Below are 20,183 nucleotides of genomic sequence, written 5' to 3'. Positions count from 1 at the left end.
ATTTGTTTATTGAGCAGATTAAGTTGCTTCAATTTGGCCTTTCTACAAAACTCAATGCACATACATTGAAAGTAATATTTTCAATATTGCAGGAGTTAGTTTAGGATTGGAGGTGGTACTTTACTTTATACTTTATTTGTCACATGTACAGTGAAATTCATTTTTGAATACAGTTCAGTACGTATCATTTACATAAGTACTTAGATATATATTAGATTAGTATCTCAGATACAGTACAAGTGTTTTGCAGTAGTGCACTGAGTCAGTATACAGCAGGTATACAGCGTCGCCAGTTTGGTGGCATTTTCAAGTCCCAGTTATAAGTGCAGGGATCTTAATCTGACCATCGAGGTCTGTTGTCCTGGTGGGGTTGCATGGTCAGCATGTTAATTATGTTATGTCAATTGTTTCCCAATATCATTCTGCTATTGCTCTCCATAGGATAAGTGAGCCCATTATTTTAGGGATTGTAGAGCTTTGGCAAAGAAGTATATTATGAGAAGCAGCATTTGTTTTAAAATTATTTTTGTTTGGATTTTATGCTTTTATTAAAGATTTTGTATATTTATTGCGTGTAACTTTAAATTGTTTTTAATATGGTTTTCAAATATTTCTGAGAAATCGACAAATTTAAAAGAATGGCAGAAGTGGGGGTAATGTTTTGTCATTTGTGAAATGTTTCAAAGGAGCTTTGTGGATGGTACTATTTCTAGTCTACCCATTGACCTACGTAAGGACATTCAAGGCCCTGTTGACATTCATAGCCTTGCCTCTTGTCTTTGCGGCTGAGTTGGTTGGGTGATTGGCTCGGAATCAGAAGGTAAATTTGGTGGAATGAAGAATGTAGGTGCTAGGAAAATGTATAACGTGGCCTTCCAGTGGAAATCTGTTGCATGTATTAAATATATTGCAGCAACATGGTAATGCTGTTTAGTTTAAGAACTTGGTGATGGCAGAACGTTTCGCTGTGTGTTTGATCTTGCTGAGGCAATGCTGAAGATCCTAGAAGTGCAGTGCATGCATAAATGCATATTCCATAGCCTATAGTCACTAGGCCAAAACACATTTCAGCTACTATTGTTCATTGATAATAGTGAGCAGCATCTTTCTGTTGGTGGTCTTTTTTTGGTTGTTTGTAATAAAAAATATGTAAGCACCAAATGACTAAATATACCTGTGACAGTTAAAATATTGTACATTCCTCGTTGCAATGGGGACATAATGAGCTAAGTTTACTGATTCCTATTTAAAGTCCTAAATTAAGCAATCACAACATAGTTATATGAGATTGTTTCTTTCAATTAAGCTGAACAGTTTGGCTTAAACTCCTTCCTAAGCTTCCTGCAGTACCTGTATATATTTTTATTTTATGATGTACATACTAATTGGCGTAAATTTAACATTTTTATTAATCATTTTTTATTATCCTGTGAGTATTCCCTTATCATGTATCTGTACATTGTGAATGGCTCGATTGTAATCATGTATTCTTTATCCGCTGACTGGTTAGCATGCAACAAAAGCTTTTCACTGGACCTCGGTAAACTAAACTAAAGATTTATACATTTTTGCCTAAAATACAGGCCAAAGCTAATACACGCCTTAGACTACATAAGAAGATCCCATCTGTTTAAGTTTGTGAATAAATTACTAGTTACATTTATTTTGTAAATCAGTAATAATGTACTGCGTTTCTTCACTTGTATTGAAGAAAATGTACCAAAGTACAAATTGTGAAGACGCAATGTTTAAGATGAACAACTTTGATATCCACTTAACTGGAACCCTGGCTATATTCACTACTGAGCTTGTTACAAACAATAGAACTGGACTTGAATTCTTGGATACTCTACGTGAAACTGACAGATAGATGTGTTGGTTTACCTCATAGAAAGAGATTTAGCACTGAAAAAATTGGCTTCAGCCTATCAAGTCTGCATCAATCATTAACCTTTTTTTTTACACTAATCCTGTATTAATCCCAGGTTTTATTTTAAATTCCTCCCACATTCTTTTCAAGTTCCCTTAGATTCTGCCACTCGCGTGCACATTAGTGGCCAATTAACCTACCAACTCGCACATCTTTGGGAGGTGAGGGGAAACCAATGTGCTTGTGGAAAGAACATACTAATTCCATAAAGGCAACTGCTAAAGTTAGAATTGAATGAAGATGTGACTTAAAAATTGAATGCATGTTTGATAATAAGTAGGATAAACATGGACCAGACAGTTATCAAATTGATATTCCTAATGTGTGGAAAAGCAAGGAAATATATTTTAAACCAAATAATTTTGAAGGGAAAAGTATTTGGAATTAAAAAGACAAAAGTAGGCTACTAAAACAATGTGGGAAAATGGAGGGATCCGGGACTTTCTGTCTACTGATCCCTGAATATTGCATGACTGTTAAATTACAGTGGTTAAGAAGGTGTATGGGATACTTTCCTTCATTGCCATTGTAAGGTTAGAGGTTTTTGCTTGAATTGTATAAAACCTTGATTAGGCTACCAAGTCCTGCTAAGAAGGGGCTCGACCCGAAACGTCGCCTATTCCTTCTCTCCATAGATGCTGCCTTACACGCCGAGTTCCTCCAGCTAAGTTTTTAGGTCATTTACAGGAAGGGTGTGATATCTATTGGAAAAAGCACAGATGAGTTTTACAAGGATGCTAGTGTTGGAGTTTATTTATGGGTTCACTATGATTGTTTCATTTACAACAAACTTACATGTGATATATAATGTTATAAAATCTCATCTGTGTAGACTAGAGGAAGGATGCAATTCTCTAGACAGGGTTATTTTGACTTGTTAAGCAGTAATAGGATTACAGAGAACTTGAGGACAATTTTGAAGTGGAACACTCAATTGTTTTGGATGGTGGAAGTAGAACATTGTTGGTAGAACTTAACCTGCAGGGTTATAGGCTGAGGTGCGCAGGAGGATCAGCCTGAATAGCTCTTTCTCAGAAAGTGTAGACTTGGTTGCCCAAGTAATTTTTCCCAGTGAACCCATTTGTAATTCTTTGTATAGATCAATTTAGTGGTAAAATTGCTCGGTGATTAAAATATCAATCATAGTACATAATTCACAATTTAACATTTCTCTACATATTTGCAGTTTATTTATTGCATTGTTGAAAATTGTTCTCTGATGGGTCGGAATGTCTAACTAAATCTTATAACACTTGCTACTGAGATTTATTTATTTTTCAAATGGCTTTGATTATTATGTAGTAGATGCAATGTGATTTACATTTCCACTTTTATTTTTGTAAGCAGGTTTAACCAAGTTGGACATAAAACGTAATCGATATCCCTGGGCAAATAAATCAAACTATTTCTGCTCATTTCCTTCTGTCTGCTTTGAGTATTTTGGTGGGGGCCTGAGGTTGGGCTATCAATCTAATTTTCTGGTTAAAACTTTCCATTCCAATAGATGAAAATTAACAATGCATGAGTGAAAAATTATTTTAAAAATATTTTGGTTTCAGATTAATTGCTGATGGTTTTATTCATTATTGTATTCTTATCTCTAATTACAAAATGGTAAAGCAAATAATTTATTGGTACAATTGTTCAGTTGCTTTGAACTATAACTTCTTCTTTGCAATGTGTAGGGGAGGATGTTTGGTCGTATGCAAAAAAGCTACCATACTTATTTGAAGAAGGTGGAGTGTTCTATAATGCAATGAAGAAAGATGTGGGTAAGTTGAGTCTCATTGCAGTTTTCATCACTGTACAATCCTCAGTAAGGAGGAAAATATTTTTCCAAGTGCAACATAACAAAGATGTATCTGAACATGAATATTTGCTGAAAAACGTCTGCATTATCAGTTAATGTTTAAAGCTTTATGCTGCTTCAAAAGCTGCATCACATGGTCATAGAGTGATACAGTATGGATACAGGCCCTTTGACCAACTTGCCCACACTGTCCAACATGTCCCAGCTACACTAGTTCCACCTGCCTGTGCTTGGTCCATATCCCTCCAAACCTGTCCTATCCATGTACCTGTCTAATTGTTTTTAAATGTTGGGATAGTCCCAGCCTCGACTACCTCATCTGGCAGCTTGTTCGATACACCCACCACCCTTTGTGTGAAAAAGTTACCCCCTCAGATTCCTATTAAATATTGTCCCTTTCATCTTGAACCTATGCAGCTCTTTACTGGATTGAAAAAAAAACATGCAAACTTTCTAAAATGGAAAATAAGTACTTTTTTTAAGTGACATGGTTAAAAAAAAATTATAGTCTTAATGTCCTTCAAGTTTAGGTCACTCCAAGCTGGATATATTCATGTATGCCTCGTGTCATTCTCCTCTGAGTTAACCTTGCACTTTACTTCTTTTGGTTTGTTGGGATGCTAATACTTTGGTAAGTTTCAAATGTTTACTCCTAGAAGTTGACATTGGTCCAGTTTTAAAAATAACCATTGATCACAAGACCCTGTTTTGTTGGCTGTACTAAATTTGTTCATGCATTCATTTGGATACCACGTGTTATAATTTTAATTAACAAGCTTGCATGTGCATGATTTGCCATCATGCAAACACAACATCCACTACATTTGCATTATGAATTTATATCTGTAAAATATAGTCTACTTCAAACCTCAGAGCTCTTTTGAATTGCCCATATCTTTCCAGAGCCCATTCATTTTCTTGTGTAGAATGGTTAGAGATCTTTACTCAATGTAAGGCTGATGTATTTTTAATATTTCAATTTCTTGAAATCACTAATGCCTCCCGTAAGTATTATTTAGTTTGTATTTTCAGCTTTAATTTCATTAGTTTATTTCAAGTGTATCTGATTTTAATTTCACCAATCCATAATGCACCAGTTTTTGCTCTATCTTTAGGTCCAAGACTTTTTTAGACTGTTCATCTTCTGTCTTTATTTTCCTTCTTTGCTACTTAATATGCCAGTTTCTACCTTTTATTATCAGTAAAATATTATGTAATTAAAATAGCATTTTACTTAGTAAAAGCTGAAATCAATCTTGACTCCCATGTAGTTTTATAAATTAATTATTAGTACAATGGGTGTCATGGGTGGCCAGTTTATTAATTTCATTAATGATTATTTTGTTGAAGTATAACCTAGCACCTTTTCAAGGCCTACTTTCATGTGTAAAGTTTATTAAAATGAACAGTATGTTCTTTTTCATAATGGTGCTTTCAGAATTTTTTTATTTAATTGTATCTTTAAAGTTGTCTTTACTTTGAATGGTTTAAAAGTTTTTAGATTTTGCATTTTTGTTTTTAACTTCCACAAGCCAACCCATGCCCCGTTCTTTTAGCCCAGACTTAATTATATTATTTCAAATGTATTCTGTATGAGCACAATTGCTTTCTGCCATGGTCCAGCCATAACAACTCGGCTCAATGTGAAGCAGCAAAATATGAGTCCAAAAGTTGGGTAATAGTAAATTTGGAAGCAAAGAAAATGGTGGGAAAACACATCAATATTGAGTAACTACTAGAAAAAAGGCTAATAAAAATAAACAAATGTAATCAGTAAACTTTGGAAGAAAAATGTATTTCTTACTTCCCATACCAGATTAGAGTTTTAATGTCTTAAATAGTGTTTATTCCATGAAGTAATTAAAGTTTATTTAACAATATTATTTTTCATGATTAAACTGTCTTTGAGCACTTGTGTGAGAAACTTTCGACACTTATGACATGCAATGCATATGCCTGCAGCTGCTTTCATTTATCTCAAAATTCCAAACTATTATTTCTTAAAAACAATTTAATTGTACATTTTGCATGTCTTTTAAGTTGTGTCTTTTTAATCTTGCAAACAAACTGGATAATTTGAGAATTTGTCAGTTAACTTTCAAATAAAACATTTAAATTTCAGAAAAGCGGGAAATATTGGCTGGGATTTTCTAGGAGCTGTTCATACCCTGCTGTTGCTGCTGCAACTTCAGCAGTAATACAGAAGTAACAGCACAGTTGAGTCTGATAATATTTTATGTGGAAAAACAAAGTGCTGATGGAACTCAGTGGGTCAGGCAGCATCAGATGGGGGACTGGACAGGCAATGTTTCAGGTTGAAACACGACGTCAGACTGATGACTGTTCCCTCCACAGATGCTGCGTGTTCCGCTGAGCTCCTCCTGCACATTGCACTTTGCTCAAGATTCCAGCAACTGCAGTTTTATGTGATGCAGCTGGATCAAACCATTTGTTTGCTGCAGATTTATGAAAGCAAGGCCAGAGCACTTTCACGTGTCTGTAAACCCTGGTAAATATAAATGTTTGAATTGGTATTTGTGTGCAAAATAGGTTTGCCATTATTTGCAACCTATAGTTCTTAGCAGATCCATTGACACTTAAGTCATATGCTGCTTTGAAACACACATGACAGTGCACTTCTACCAAATATATCCCGCTTTTCTTGAATGGGAAAGCAATTACTTAAAGAAAATCATAATACCTCTTTTTAAAATTAAAAACAGATACTAATATTTTATTTTTGCTATTCATTCTTGTACTTAGGTTTGGCAAATGGCAAGCACTTCACACTTCCACACCTTCCTGGTAAAACATTTGTGTATAATGGGACAGACAATAGACTGGAGCTGTGCATTGATCCAGCAGGACATATCCCTATTGGCCCGGACATTGACAATATGATCAAAGAGGCATTAAGTCAGTTACGATCTGAGGGAGGACCAAGAAGTAGAGAGGGAAGTCCTTCCTCGCATGGAGGGATGAAACTTGGAAGTGGAGGAGTAGTGCGAAAAAAGTCTGAACAAATGCCAAATGTCACAGCTTTCCAAGGAAAAGGCCATTCCCTAGGGACTGCTTCAAGTAGCCCACAGTTGGAGCAGAGGCATAGCAGGGAAATGCAGATGCATAGAAAACAAAGTACAGGCACTTCCTCAGCAACAGACCTTAATTGTGCTATTGGAAAGTCAAGTGCTAAGCAAGAGGCTTCCCCACCAAAATCCAGTGGTGGAGATAGTCAGCTAATACGAATGGCGCCTGGTTTTGTAACAATGCGTGATGGTAGGCAACTTGATCCCAATTTAGTTGAAGCACAACGTAAGAAGTTACAGGAGATGGTATCTTCTATTCAAGCTTCCATGGATAAACACTTGAGGGATCAGAGTGCAGAAGAATCAATTCCTAGTGATATTCATGAAACAAAGATGCAATACACAACTTCCTCTGTCCCATTAGTAACAAGAACTGAAGGTCCTCAAACGGATGCCCCGCAGCAAGAACCAGGCACTCCACAAGTAGGTGATAATGAAAATTTAGGTATGGAAACAACAACTGGTGTGGAACTCTTATCTTATTCATCTATACCATCATGCAAGGTACAAGATTCAACCCTTTTGAATGAAGACCTTGAAGAAATGGATAGTCAGGAAATAGAAGGAACCGTAGAACCCATGGATCATTCTTGATTTCATATCGAAATGGATATTATAAAGCGTGGTGAGTCTCTATAAAATGATTACAAGTTATTGTAAGTTATTTACAACAGCAGAAATGTTATTGTGCCAGAGTACAAGGAATAAAAGTAATAAATGTTTTGGAGCAACTATAGAAACATAGAAATTAGGTGCAGGAGTAGGCCATTCGGTCCTTCGAGCATGCACCGCCATTCAATATGATCATGGCTGATCATCCAACTCAGTATCCCGTACCTGCCTTCTCTCCATACCCCCTGATTCCCTTAGCCACAAGGGCCACATCTAACTCCCTCTTAAATATAGCCAATGAACTGGCCTCAACTACCCTATGTGGCAGAGAGTTCCAGAGATTCACCACTCTCTGTGTGAAAAAAGTTCTTCTCATCTCGGTTTTAAAGGATTTCCCCCTTATCCTTAAGCTGTGACCCCTTGTCCTGGACTTCCCTAACATCGGGAACAATCTTCCTGCATCTAGCCTGTCCAACCCCTTAAGAATTTTGTAAGTTTCTATAAGATCCCCTCTCAATCTCCTAAATTCTAGAGAGTATAAACCAAGTCTATCCAGTCTTTCTTCATAAGACAGTCCTGACATCCCAGGAATCAGTCTGGTGAACCGTCTCTGCACTCCCTCTATGGCAATAATGTCCTTCCTCAGATTTGGAGACCAAAACTGTACGCAATACTCCAGGTGTGGTCTCACCAAGACCTTGTACAACTGCAGTAGAACCTCCCTGCTCCTATACTCAAATCCTTTTGCAATGAAAGCTAACATACCATTCGCTTTCTTTACTGCCTGCTGCACCTGCATGCCTACCTTCAATGACTGGTGTACCATGACACCCAGGTCTCGCTGCATCTACCCCTTTCCCAATCGGCCACCATTTAGATAATAGTCTGCTTTCCTGTTTTTGCCACCAAAATGGATAACCTCACATTTATCCACATTATACGGCATCTGCCAAACATTTGCCCACTCACCCAGCCTATCCAAGTCACCTTGCAGTCTCCTAGCATCCTCCTCACAGCTAACACTGCCCCCCAGCTTAGTGTCATCCGCAAACTTGGAGATATTGCCTTCAATTCCCTCATCCAGATAATTAATATATATTGTAAATAGCTGGGGTCCCAGCACTGAGCCTTGCGGTACCCCACTAGTCACTGCCTGCCATTGTGATCGAAGCTCGTTACAAATGTATTCTGTAAGCTGAAAGAGAAACTAGAAAGGGAACATAAGAACTAAAAATACTGTTATAGTGTGTATATATATATATATATGTATATACATGTGTGTGTGTATATGTATATATATGTGTGTGTGTGTCTATATATATGTATGTGTGTGTATATATGTGTGTGTGTGTATATATGTATATGTATGTGTCCTTATCCTCCCTTCATTTGAACTGTGAGGTGGCAGCACTATGCTACAGCTAATAAAACTGCTGCTTTGAAGTTCCGGTGACCTGGGTGCACTCCTGACCTTGGGTGCTGACAATGCAGAGTTTGCATGTTCTCTATATGACAACCTAGGTTTAGTTTCTCCCCCACCCACCCATTCCAAAGACGTGCTGCTCAGAAGATTAATTGGCTACTATAAATTGCCCCTTGTGTGTAGGTGATTGGTAGTTTCTGGAATGAGCTGATGCGAATGTAGGAAGAATAAAATAGGTGGTATTCTAGAATGTTATCAAGAATTACAATGGGATCTTGATTAACTAGATAAGTAAGCTGAGGAAGGGCAAATGGAGTTTACTTCCAATAAGTGCATTGCATTTTAGGAAGTAAAAATCAGGGGAGGACTTTCAAAGTGAATGGCAGAACCCTGGTGAGTGTATAGTACAGAGGGACCTAGGAATACAACTACATTTTTCCTTGAAAGGTGTCACAGGTATACAGGATGCTAAAGAAGGATTTGGCATGCTGGCCTTAATCATTAAGGGCATTGAGGTGGAGGTTGGGTTATTATGTTGTACAAGATGTTGGTGAGGCTGCAGTTGGAGTTTTGTCCTCTGCTTTTGTCACCCTTGCTATAAGAAAAATGCTATTCACCTGCAAAGAGTGCCAAAGGGATTTACGAGGATGTTGCCAGTACTCAGGAAACAGGAGATTAAGGGGTGATCTTCTAGAGCTGTATAAAATCATCAGGGACATAAATAGGATGAACACACGCATCTTTTTTCCAGGGTTTGGGAATCAAGAAGTCAAGGGCATAGGTTGAAGGTGAGGGGGAAAGATTTAATAGGAACCTGAGGAGATGGTATATAGTGGGTGAGACAAGCAGAATACCAACTTTTAAAGGTAATTTTAACAGGTACATGAATAAGAAAGATTTAGAGGGATGCGGCACTAGCTTAGGTGGGCAGTTTGGTCAGCCTGTTTGCCTATGGCGCCATGAGGAGCTGGCCAAAGTTGACTGGAAAAATATCCTAGCAGGGATGACAGTGGAACAACAATGGCAGGTATTTCTGGGAATAATACAGAAGATGCAGGATAAGTTCATTCTAAAGAGGAAGAAAGATTCCAAGGGGAGTAAGGGGTGACCATGGCTGACAAGGGACGTCAGGGACAGTGTAAAAATAAAAGAGAAGAATTACAACGTAGCAATGATGAGCGGGAAGCAAGAGGATTGGGTAATGTTTAAAGAGCAACAGAAGAGAACTAAAAAGGCAATATGGGGAGAAAAGATGTGGTACGAAGGTAAGCTAGCCAAGAATATAAATGAGGATAATAAAAGCTTCTTTAGGAATGTGAAGAGGAAAAAAATAGTTAAGATTAAAGTTGGACCATTGAAAAAGGTGAATTTATTATGGGGAACAAGGAAATAGCAGATGAGTTGAACAGGTACTTTGGATCCGTCTTCACTAAGGAGGACACAAACAATCTTCCTGACGTAGTAGTGGCCAGAGGATATGGGGTGTCAGAGGAACTGAAGGAAATCCACCTTGGGGAGGAAATGGTGTTGGGTAGACTGAAGGCTGATAAATCCCCAGGGCCTGATGGTCTGCATCCCAGGATACTTAAGGAAGTGGCTCTAGAAATCGTAGATGCGTTGGTGATATTTTTCCAATGTTCCTGTGGATAGGAAGGTAACTAATGTTATCCCATTTTTTAAGGAAGGCGGGAGAGAGAAAACGGGGAATTATAGACCAGTTAGCCTGACATCGGTGGTAGGGAAGATGCTGGAGTCAATTATAAAAGATGAAATAGCGGCACATTTGGATAGCAGTAACAGGATCGGTCCGAGTCAGCATGGATTTACGAAGGGGAAATCATGCTTGATTAATCTTCTGGAAATTTTTGAGGATATAACTAGGAAAATGGACAAGGGAGAGCCAGTGGGTGTGGTGTACCTGGACTTTCAGAAAGCATTTGATAAGGTGCCACATAGCAGATTAGTGGGCAAAATTAGGGCACATGGTATTGGGGGTAGAGTGCTGACATGGATAGAACATTGGTTGGCAGACAGGAAACAAAGAGTAAGGATTAACTGCTCCCTTTCAGAATGGCAGGCAGTGACTAGTGGGGTGCCGCAGGGCTCGGTGCTGGGATCGCAGCTATTTACAATATACATCAATGATTTAGATGAAAGGATTCAAAATAACATTAGAAAATTTGCAGATGACACAAAGCTGGGTGGCAGTGTGAACTGTGCGGAGGATGCTATGAGAATGCAGGGTGACGGACAGGTTGGGTGAGTGGGCAGATGCATGGCAGCTGCAGTTTAATGTGGATAAATGTGAGGTTATCCACTTTGGTAGCAAAAACAGGAAGGCAGATTACTATCTAAATGGTGTCAAGTTGGGGAAAAGCGGAAGTACAACGGGATCTGGGAGTCCTTGTTCATCAGTCAATGAAAGTAAGCATGCAGGTACAGCAGGCAGTGAAGAAAGCGAATGGCATGTTGGCCTTTATAACAAGAGGAGTTGAGTATATTAGCAAAGAGGTCCTTCTGCAGTTGTATAGGGCCCTGGTGAGACCACATCTGGAGTATTGTGTGCAGTTTTGGTCCCCTAATTTGAGGAAGGACATTCTTGCTATGAGGGAGTGCAGGTTAATTCCCGGGATGGCGGGATTGTCATATGTTGAGAGAATGGAACGGCTGGGCTTATATACTTTAGAAGGATGAGAGGGAATCTTATTGAAGCATATAAGATTATTAAGGGTTAGGACACGCTAGAGGCAGGAAACATGTTCCCGGTGTTGGGGGAGTCCAGAACAAGAGGCCACAGTTTCAGAATAAGGGGTAAGCCATTTAGAACAGACAAGGAAACACTTTTTCTCACAGTTGTGAGTCTGTGGAATTCTCTGCCTCAGAGGGCGGTGGAGTCCGGTTCTCTGGATACTTGCAAGAGAGAGCTAGATAGGGTTCTTAAAGATAGTGGAGTCAGGGGATATGGGGAGAAGGCAGAATGGCCATGATCACATTAAATGGCGGTGCTGGCTCGGTGTCGAATGGCCTACTCCTGCACCTGTTGTCTATTGTTGTATGACTCTGACTGACTCTATAAACGGAATTAGTTTAAATGGGGTGCTTTATGGTTGGTGAGGATTCAGTTGGCCAATGGTCATGTTTCCGTGTTGTACAGTTCTAAGACTCTGAGGTTGTCTAGATTTAGCTATCACTTTTTTTACTTTCATGAAACCAAAAGCTGCTGGAAATGCTCTGCAATTCATGCCACATCTGTGGAAAAAGAGAAAGAATTACATTTTAGGGCCAAGATCTTTTGAGAGAACTGGGAATGGGAGCGAACAAATTAGTTTGCAGTTACAAAGAGGAATTAATAGAGCAAAAGCAACATTTTTGATTGTCATACAGCTCAGAAACATGTCCTTTGGCCAAACTTGTCAATGCTAACCAAGGTGCCCCATCTAAGTTAGTCCAATTTGCCTACATTTGACTCTTATCCATCTAATCCTTTCCTATCCATGTACCTGTCTTTTAAATGCTGATATAGTACCTGCCTCAATTACCTCTTCTGGCAGCTTGTTTCATATACCTTTCATCCTCGAGCGGAAAAAATGCCCCTCGGGTTCCTATCGAGATCTTTCCCATCTCACCTTGAGCCTATGCCCTTTAATTCTTGATTTCTCTGGCCTGGGTAACAGACTCCATGCATTCACTCTATCTATTCCCAATATTTGTTCATTCAAATAGGAATATAGGACATATAGAATATAGGATTGATTGAAAATAACTACATTAAAGTTTCCTTTTGAAGTCCACTATATCTCTTTGTGTTAGCAGAGCTTATATGTTTAACAGTCCAGACTATCGAGAGAGAAAGCCGGACCAAAATTATAGATGAATGACTGGCAAAAGTGGCTAATTCTGATAGACAGTAAAAAGAGCATGTTACCTAAATTTGGATAATTCAGTATTGAGTCTGGAGGATTGCAATTTGTCCAGATGGAAGATGAGGTTTAGTTCCTCAAAGATATGTGGAAAATTGTGAAGGGGGATTCATGGAATATGGTGGCTGGTAGAGGGGGAAGCTGAGGACAAGATCACTGTTCTTGGTCTGTAGGCAAGGCAGAGAGTAGGCAAGCTCAATGCTGCGGAAAATAGATGAGCTTTAATCCTGGGATTCGCCCGCAACTAATTCAAATTTGCTCCAACAAGTTTCCACCACCAGACATGTATTTACCCCCACCTAACATGCATTTCACACACACACACACACACACACACACACACACACACACACACACACACACACACACACACACACACACACACACACACACACACACACACACACACACACACACACTTCCTTTCAGCAGTACGAGAGGCTTGATCCCTTTGTGACTCTCTGGACCGCTCTTCCATTCTACCAACCACTTGCCATGTTATGGCATTTTCTCGTCCAACTACAATCAATGGGCCACCTCTCCTTTCGCCTCTTTCCTTCACACCAGTTGGAGACCCAGACGGAATTTCCAGGTGACATAGTGATTTATTTGCACTACTTCCAATCTGGTGTCCTACATTTGCCGTTCACAACGTGGTGGCCTCAACACTGGTGAAACCAAATGTAGATATACCATGCACTTTTATTTAGGCTGCATGGGTGGTATCGATTGCAGCATAAGTATTTTGTTGCAGTAGAGATTGATTAATAGTTAGTAACAGCCTGAAAATTGTAATCAAATTGGAAGGATGAATGGGAAAATAAGATGGACAAAGAGGGAGTATAAGATTAGAATGATAATCAAGACGTATTTTGTAGACCTGAATTGCAAAGTGATAGTAAGAGATGGGTTTCGTCTAATCGTAGATTACGAAGGTAATCTATGATTAGCTTTTAAGGCAAAGAAAATAGTTAATCATAGCTTTGTATTAATTTTTACCACAGACGACGATAAGATTCACTACTTAAAAAAAACATACAACTCACAAAAATGTTAGGTAAACCAACCCAAGCTCCACTGATCATTAGCCGGCGGAAGTGACAGGGATACAGCAGTCAAGTAAGCAAAAGACACTTGACTTCCCCGAGCCACCACTTCAATGAACAAAGACTCGCACGGTGTTTTATACTGTGTGTCACTTAGTCACATTCCAAAGATGTTTGTCATCGTCACAAGATGCAGCCAATATACATCACTACAGGACGAGTGTGAGCTTGTCTCTGATCAATTGGTTGTCTCTCTTATCAATTAGTAGATACATTTCAAAGGCATCTTATCAGTGGTACTTCCAGGACAAGACATTTCAAAGGCATCTGTGTCTTATCAGGTGGTACTTTCAGGACAAGACATTCCAAAGCTATTACTAATGGCCCTAAGACAAATCTGTGCATGTCTCTCTCTCTTATCAATTGGTACTTTTCCACTAGAGAAAGCCTGCTTGAGAAGAAATACAAGCTACAACCTAGTCAAGTATTCTACCATGTATCTTTTATATATTTAAAAGCATTTAACCTTTTCAACGATGTCAGAATATCTAGGTAGAAATTATTAGTAGATACAAAAGACTGAGGATGATAGAATCTAGAAGAAAATACTGACTTCTCGAGGAACTCGGTATTTCCTCTTGTTTATTTCTTGCTCCAGGTGGTAGCGATGATGTGGAAATGGAAATTAATATGGAGAAAACATTAGAAAGGTTGATTTTACATCACCTGCTAAATAGGCTCCTGGTCCCTGATAGGATATATTCTAGATTGCTGAGAAAACAAGAAGCTAGTTCAGAAAGGCTTGCCAGAATTGTCCAATCCTCCACAGATGCAGGGGAACTGCTAGAGGACTTAAAAATAATAAATGCAACATCTTGCTCAAAACGGTTCAAAGGATGTGTTCAGCAATTTCAGCCCCATTATTTAATCTTGAAATGCATGGGAACAATAATAAGTTAATGGTGACTTTGTTGAAGGAAAACCATATTTAATGTTGTTGAATTTTATTTTGAGATAATTAAAACAGATGACAGGAATGGAATAAATTTTAACCATATGGACTTTCAGAAGATTTGTGAAATATTCAGTAAAGGAGTCAAAGCAGTATGGAAGGCATAGTAAAAAGTGGTGTTTTTTTGAGGGGTCATTGCTAGGACTGTCATTTATTTTGGTATAGATTGACTTGGTGCATATGAGTGCCAGTGGTAAAATTTTAATGTTTGCTGATGACTCAAAATTTGATGTGGTATAAAGCAAGGTTAGTAAAAGACTGCAAGAGGATTTGGTCTGACAATATTGCAGACCAGCAGTAAAAGGAATTTATTACAAGAATTCTAAAGGATAAGGTATATGTGTTTGGCAAGACAGGTGGATGAGGGATAGTTGGTATAGTTTTGCGTGTGGGAGATAGTGTCTCACAAATTTGAGTGTTCTGAGGAAGTAACCAAGAAGGTAAATGAAAGAGTTATAGACGTGACCTATATGGACTTCTGCAAGGCCTTTGATAAGGTTCTACATGATGGGTTACTCTGGAAGATTAGATTGCATGGGATACAGTGAGAGCTAACTAATTGGATACATATTTGGCTTGATGGAAGGAAGCAATGGGTGATGCTTTTCATACTGGAGACACGTGACTAGTGGATAGGATTTTCACCAGTGGGAAAATTTTGAACGAGACTTCAATATTATGAATTAAATTGTAAGATTAAGTAATGAATCTGGTTTTCAAATAGAATTTATATAGGCATTTGAGGGAAAATCATTTGCAGGCATGAGAAACGAGCAATGGAATTGTATGGATTGTAAAAGGAGTCGGGATAGATTTGATGGTCGTGATCTCGTTCTGTGACACTGTGATTCTGAAATTTGAAATTTACAAATTGAGAGGATGATAAAACATTTACTTAGGAAGTTGCATCATGGGTAAGTTGACTCAAGGAGATTTCTAATCAGAATTTACATCAACAAAACATAATTTATAATGGTCAGAAGTGTTTATAAAATATGAAATTTGGAATTTATAGACAAGCCGTATTAGGATGTAAGATTTTAATTGATACATGAGATTGGTGTAAATTGAGTTTATTATTGACATGCAGATAATGAATCATACATCCAGTGAAACAAATCTAATTCACTTCAAATCTCTTGGGACTATAACAATTTAGTTCATGTCACACATTAAGAATGCAAGAAGCTACAAACTATATGGAGCCCAAAAAATGTGGAAATTGATTACGATTAGTCAAACTCTAATTTGTTATTTTTACAGCTGTATGATAGAACAAGGAAATTAATACATTTAATGATATATATGCCCATCAGATGAAATTAATGCATTTTATTATTTATATGCCCATAAGATTAAATTAATACATTTTATTATTTATACGGCCATAAGATGATCAAACTACATTGTAGTTTGATCATGCCAGCCTATTTTTACGTGGAATTGCATCCCAAATTATTCTAACCTTGTAAAGGAGATACTTAGATCCTAAATGCATACTTTCAGTTAACTGAGGCACCTACATCCTTAATGCAGAATGTTTTAACATTTTATTGAATGCATTTAATGCCTGTTCATAATAAATGAAAAATCATTGTTAGCAAAAGATGCAAATTAAAATGGGAAAACTTATCATGGGATGGTAGGAATGGAGTTGGGTATAATTTTTCCAAACCTTTTTTTAAAGCAGGCGGTGTCTTGGGATGTGTGAACCACAACCACAAATATTTTTGAAATAATATTCAAAATTAATCTTCTTTAGTTTAGTGATACAGGGTGGAAACAGGCCCTTTGGCCCACCTAGTCCACCATGCCTATCAATCACCCCTACACTAGTTCTATATTATCCCACTTTTGCATCCTACACACTAGGGACAATTAACAGAAGCCTATTAAACTACAAACATGCATGTCATTGAAATGTGGGAAGAAACTGGAACACCCAGATAAAGCCCACGTGGTCACGGAGAACGTGCAAACTCCGCACAGACGGCACCCATAGTCAGGTTCTAATCCGGGTCTCTGGTGCTATGAGGCAGTCGCTCTACTGTTGCATTACCTACTTATGACACTGATGTAATAGTAATAAAAGAAGAACAATGCATTAATTATTCAGCAGCTGAGACAACATATCTAGAGACAGAAACTGAGTTTATAATGCTGACCCTTTGCATCTGCAATATTTTCCGATTTTCATTGGGAGATAGGTTATTTGACCCATTGAGTCCATACTAGGACTCTATCCCATTTCCGCACCTATTTCCCTGCAGCTCATTCTCTCTTGCGTCCCTAAACTATCCCCAATTACCACTGACCTGCGCTATTAGTAATTTATGATATCCAATTAACCCATAGCATTTATATGTGATGCAGTAAAATGCCAGGAGGTTATAATGAGAATGTGACAGCACCAGTATTTAGGATTGACCCCGGATCGTTGGAGCTGTGAGGCTGCTGCTTCATTGGGCTGCGTTAATAATTGCACCGATCTAATTTGCCAAAGTGCAAGAACTGTTACCTAAATGAATGATTGATTCTCAATCAAAATCTTGTGATTGAAATTTGAGGTTATGTGATCACTGTGGATGTCCTGAGGATTGGAGGCATGGTATAAAGGCGCAGATGAAGAAAACAAAACTAATAATTCCGTAGCTGAGTTAGTGCACATACTGAACAATAAAAATTCAACAATCATTATATTCAGTCCTCAACTCAGGACTATGTCATCTAGCCAATCTGTGCTTTTGGCTAGTTGAATGAAATAAGGATAGATAGATCTACACTTTTCACATTATTTTAAGGATATCTCACGGTAGATTGGTAGATTTCACATTCTTTTAAGGATATCTCAGAGTAATACCAACGTTTTGTACATTGTTTTTAATAGAGAAGTAAATGTAATAGGAAAGGGAAAAAAATATCTTTGATTTAATTTAAATTGAATTTAATTGTTTGTCTAATTTCCCTTTTCCCCTCCCCACCTCCATCCAAGTAAGCAGAGCTGGCTTTGTACAAGAATCGTGACATGGCAAAAGGAACTCATCGTGTTCAAAAGACAGAATCAGATTTTATTTTCCTTATCCATTGCATCGTACCAAGATTATTCTTGGTAACCCACACAACGTCTGCCTTACTACTGTCCCTACTAATCCACAAATTAATGTTAGCTTGTGCTTGGATTCAGTTATTGATGCAGCTCTCAGTAAGACCTCTTTTAATAAGAGGTGAGTCTTGTAAGAATATATTTCCCTGATACACTTAAAATTAATTTTAAACAATATGAATTGATGATGATGTTTGTGCTTGAAATGAAATATTGAAATGTGAAGTTTTGAAGGCCATATGTGATGTCAATTCATTAATGCAAAATAAATATAATCACTCTTTAGAAAGATGCAGACAGATTATTCACTTTCTAGGCCTCAAGGGCTGGAACTGGGACTAAAACCTAGTATACTAAAAGTTGTGTTTTACTTTTTGTTTAGCACTTTGCAGAAACAATCTCAAAAGCAACTATTAAGATTAATTATTTAAGTTGTTGCAAAATAGAAGTATCACAGAAACTGTTTGGAAATTAACATAGAGCTATTCAATAAATGATGACAAGATGACCTACAGTTTAAAATATTTGAACCCTGTATTTAGTTTATCTTGGTATGCAAATTGACTTGAGTCCCTGGGTGCAGATGGAATACTCATTGCTATGAAATTGACTGGTAAATCTCTGCTTGGGCAAGGGTTCAGTTTTAGAATTTGGAGAATTCTGCACTGATGTAGACCTTCAGTTTTTGTTCTAGATAGTGGCATTGGGGTAAACATGTTGAAGTAAAGTTGATTCTTGGAGAAAATATTAAGCTCCACCGAAAGACTGTGTAATTTTCAAGACTTGTTACATTTTTTTGATTCCCTGCCCAAATCATTTTGTTATACTACATAGTTGGTGTAGTTCTCCAAAATTGAACTTTAAAACCAAGCAAAGGGGAAAACAATCCTTTTTTTTTTTTAAATACACAATGTCTGAAATGTTGGTTGTTTTTATTTTCCATTGCAGATGTCAGCCAGAAATGTTTCCACATCGTGTGTCAGACTGGAGATCACACTTTGTTGTAAAGGACAATAAGTACAACCAGCTGGCATTCCACCCTCACAACTGACAGGAATGGGAAATTAGAATGCATTAGAATAAAACTATAGAATTTTAAGGTGCCAGATTCATTGACCATTTATTTTCCAGTTGCTTAATTCATTTATTAATAAGATTTATCTCACTTCATTCATTTTGCTCTAAAGATATCACCACAAATATTTAGTTGTTACAAATTAAGAAAAATCAGCACCTTTATATAAAAAGAAAAAAAAGAAAAAAGAAAAAAAGATTTCCATTATTCTCACTCAAAATAGCTAAATATCAAACGTTGGACATCATAATCCACAATACGATACAAATTCTGAGAAAGCAAATGTTTTTCCATTTCAATGTGCCATGCTGTGGTGTATAAGATTACCAACAAAATGGTAGTATTAATTACAGTTAAATAGAGTAGTTATTAACAGGTGATTTTTGCAGTGGCTGTGTGTGTTAAATAGTTTAAACAGGACCACATCGTGATTGGAAATGAGAGAGTTACCAAATATTTTCTGATTTTTGAAATATAAATGCTAATATTGCCACTCTGTATATAGGGAGATATTACATATGCGTGAAATCAAAATACACAAACCATAATATGTTTGAAAGAAAATGTCTGCCTTTAAATTAAAAAAAATTGAATTCACAAACCCATAATAATTCAATGTTAAAAAGACTTTTTGAGAGTAAACGGATGATTTTTGCTTTATGGAACGTAAGTTGTGAATTTCTACTTTCATTTAAACTGTGCTTTGAATAGCCAGTATCATAGTCAATTAATCTTGATATTAACTTAACTTTTTTTAATGGGTTTCCTTTAATTTATCATAATTGTAATGGCAATTGAATCATTTTTAAGGATGCTTGAAGACTTTGTGTTCTTTAGACAATTCATGAACGCAGATGTCAGCCAGAAATGTTTCCACATCGTGTGTCAGACTGGAGATCACACTTTGTTGTAAAGGACAATAAGTACAACCAGCTGGCATTCCACCCTCACAACTGACAGGAATGGGAAATTAGAATGCATTAGAATAAAACTATAGAATTTTAAGGTGCCAGATTCATTGACCATTTATTTTCCAGTTGCTTAATTCATTTATTAATAAGATTTATCTCACTTCATTCATTTTGCTCTAAAGATATCACCACAAATATTTAGTTGTTACAAATTAAGAAAAATCAGCACCTTTATATAAAAAAAAAAAAAGAAAA

General features: G+C 37.4%; 1 protein-coding gene across 4 annotated transcripts in view; it reads left to right on the top strand.

Moving 5' to 3' along the window:
* vcpip1 (valosin containing protein (p97)/p47 complex interacting protein 1) overlaps positions 1 to 19,861 on the top strand; it is a 33,943-nt gene extending 14,082 nt beyond the window's left edge. Inside the window, exons 2-5 of one of the 4 annotated variants that reach the window (XR_008723325.1) lie at positions 3,616 to 3,702; positions 6,504 to 7,451; positions 17,832 to 18,063; positions 18,891 to 19,861. Coding sequence is in view for 3 of the 4 variants with exons in the window: in XM_055634400.1 (XP_055490375.1) it covers positions 3,616 to 3,702; positions 6,504 to 7,420 (1,004 nt within the window). In the remaining variant the exon portion in view is untranslated. Of the gene's footprint in view, positions 1 to 3,615; positions 3,703 to 6,503; positions 7,452 to 17,831; positions 18,838 to 18,890 lie in introns of those variants that run through there. The other 3 variants (XM_055634400.1, XM_055634401.1, XM_055634399.1) reach the window with 3 other exon arrangements.
* The last annotated feature ends 322 nt before the right edge of the window (positions 19,862 to 20,183 follow it).

The sequence above is a fragment of the Leucoraja erinacea genome, chromosome 4, assembly GCF_028641065.1.
Source record: "Leucoraja erinacea ecotype New England chromosome 4, Leri_hhj_1, whole genome shotgun sequence".
Taxonomy (NCBI): Eukaryota; Metazoa; Chordata; class Chondrichthyes; order Rajiformes; family Rajidae; genus Leucoraja; species Leucoraja erinaceus.
Note: the sequence above shows the minus strand (reverse complement) of the source record. Positions and strands in the feature narration are given on the sequence as shown.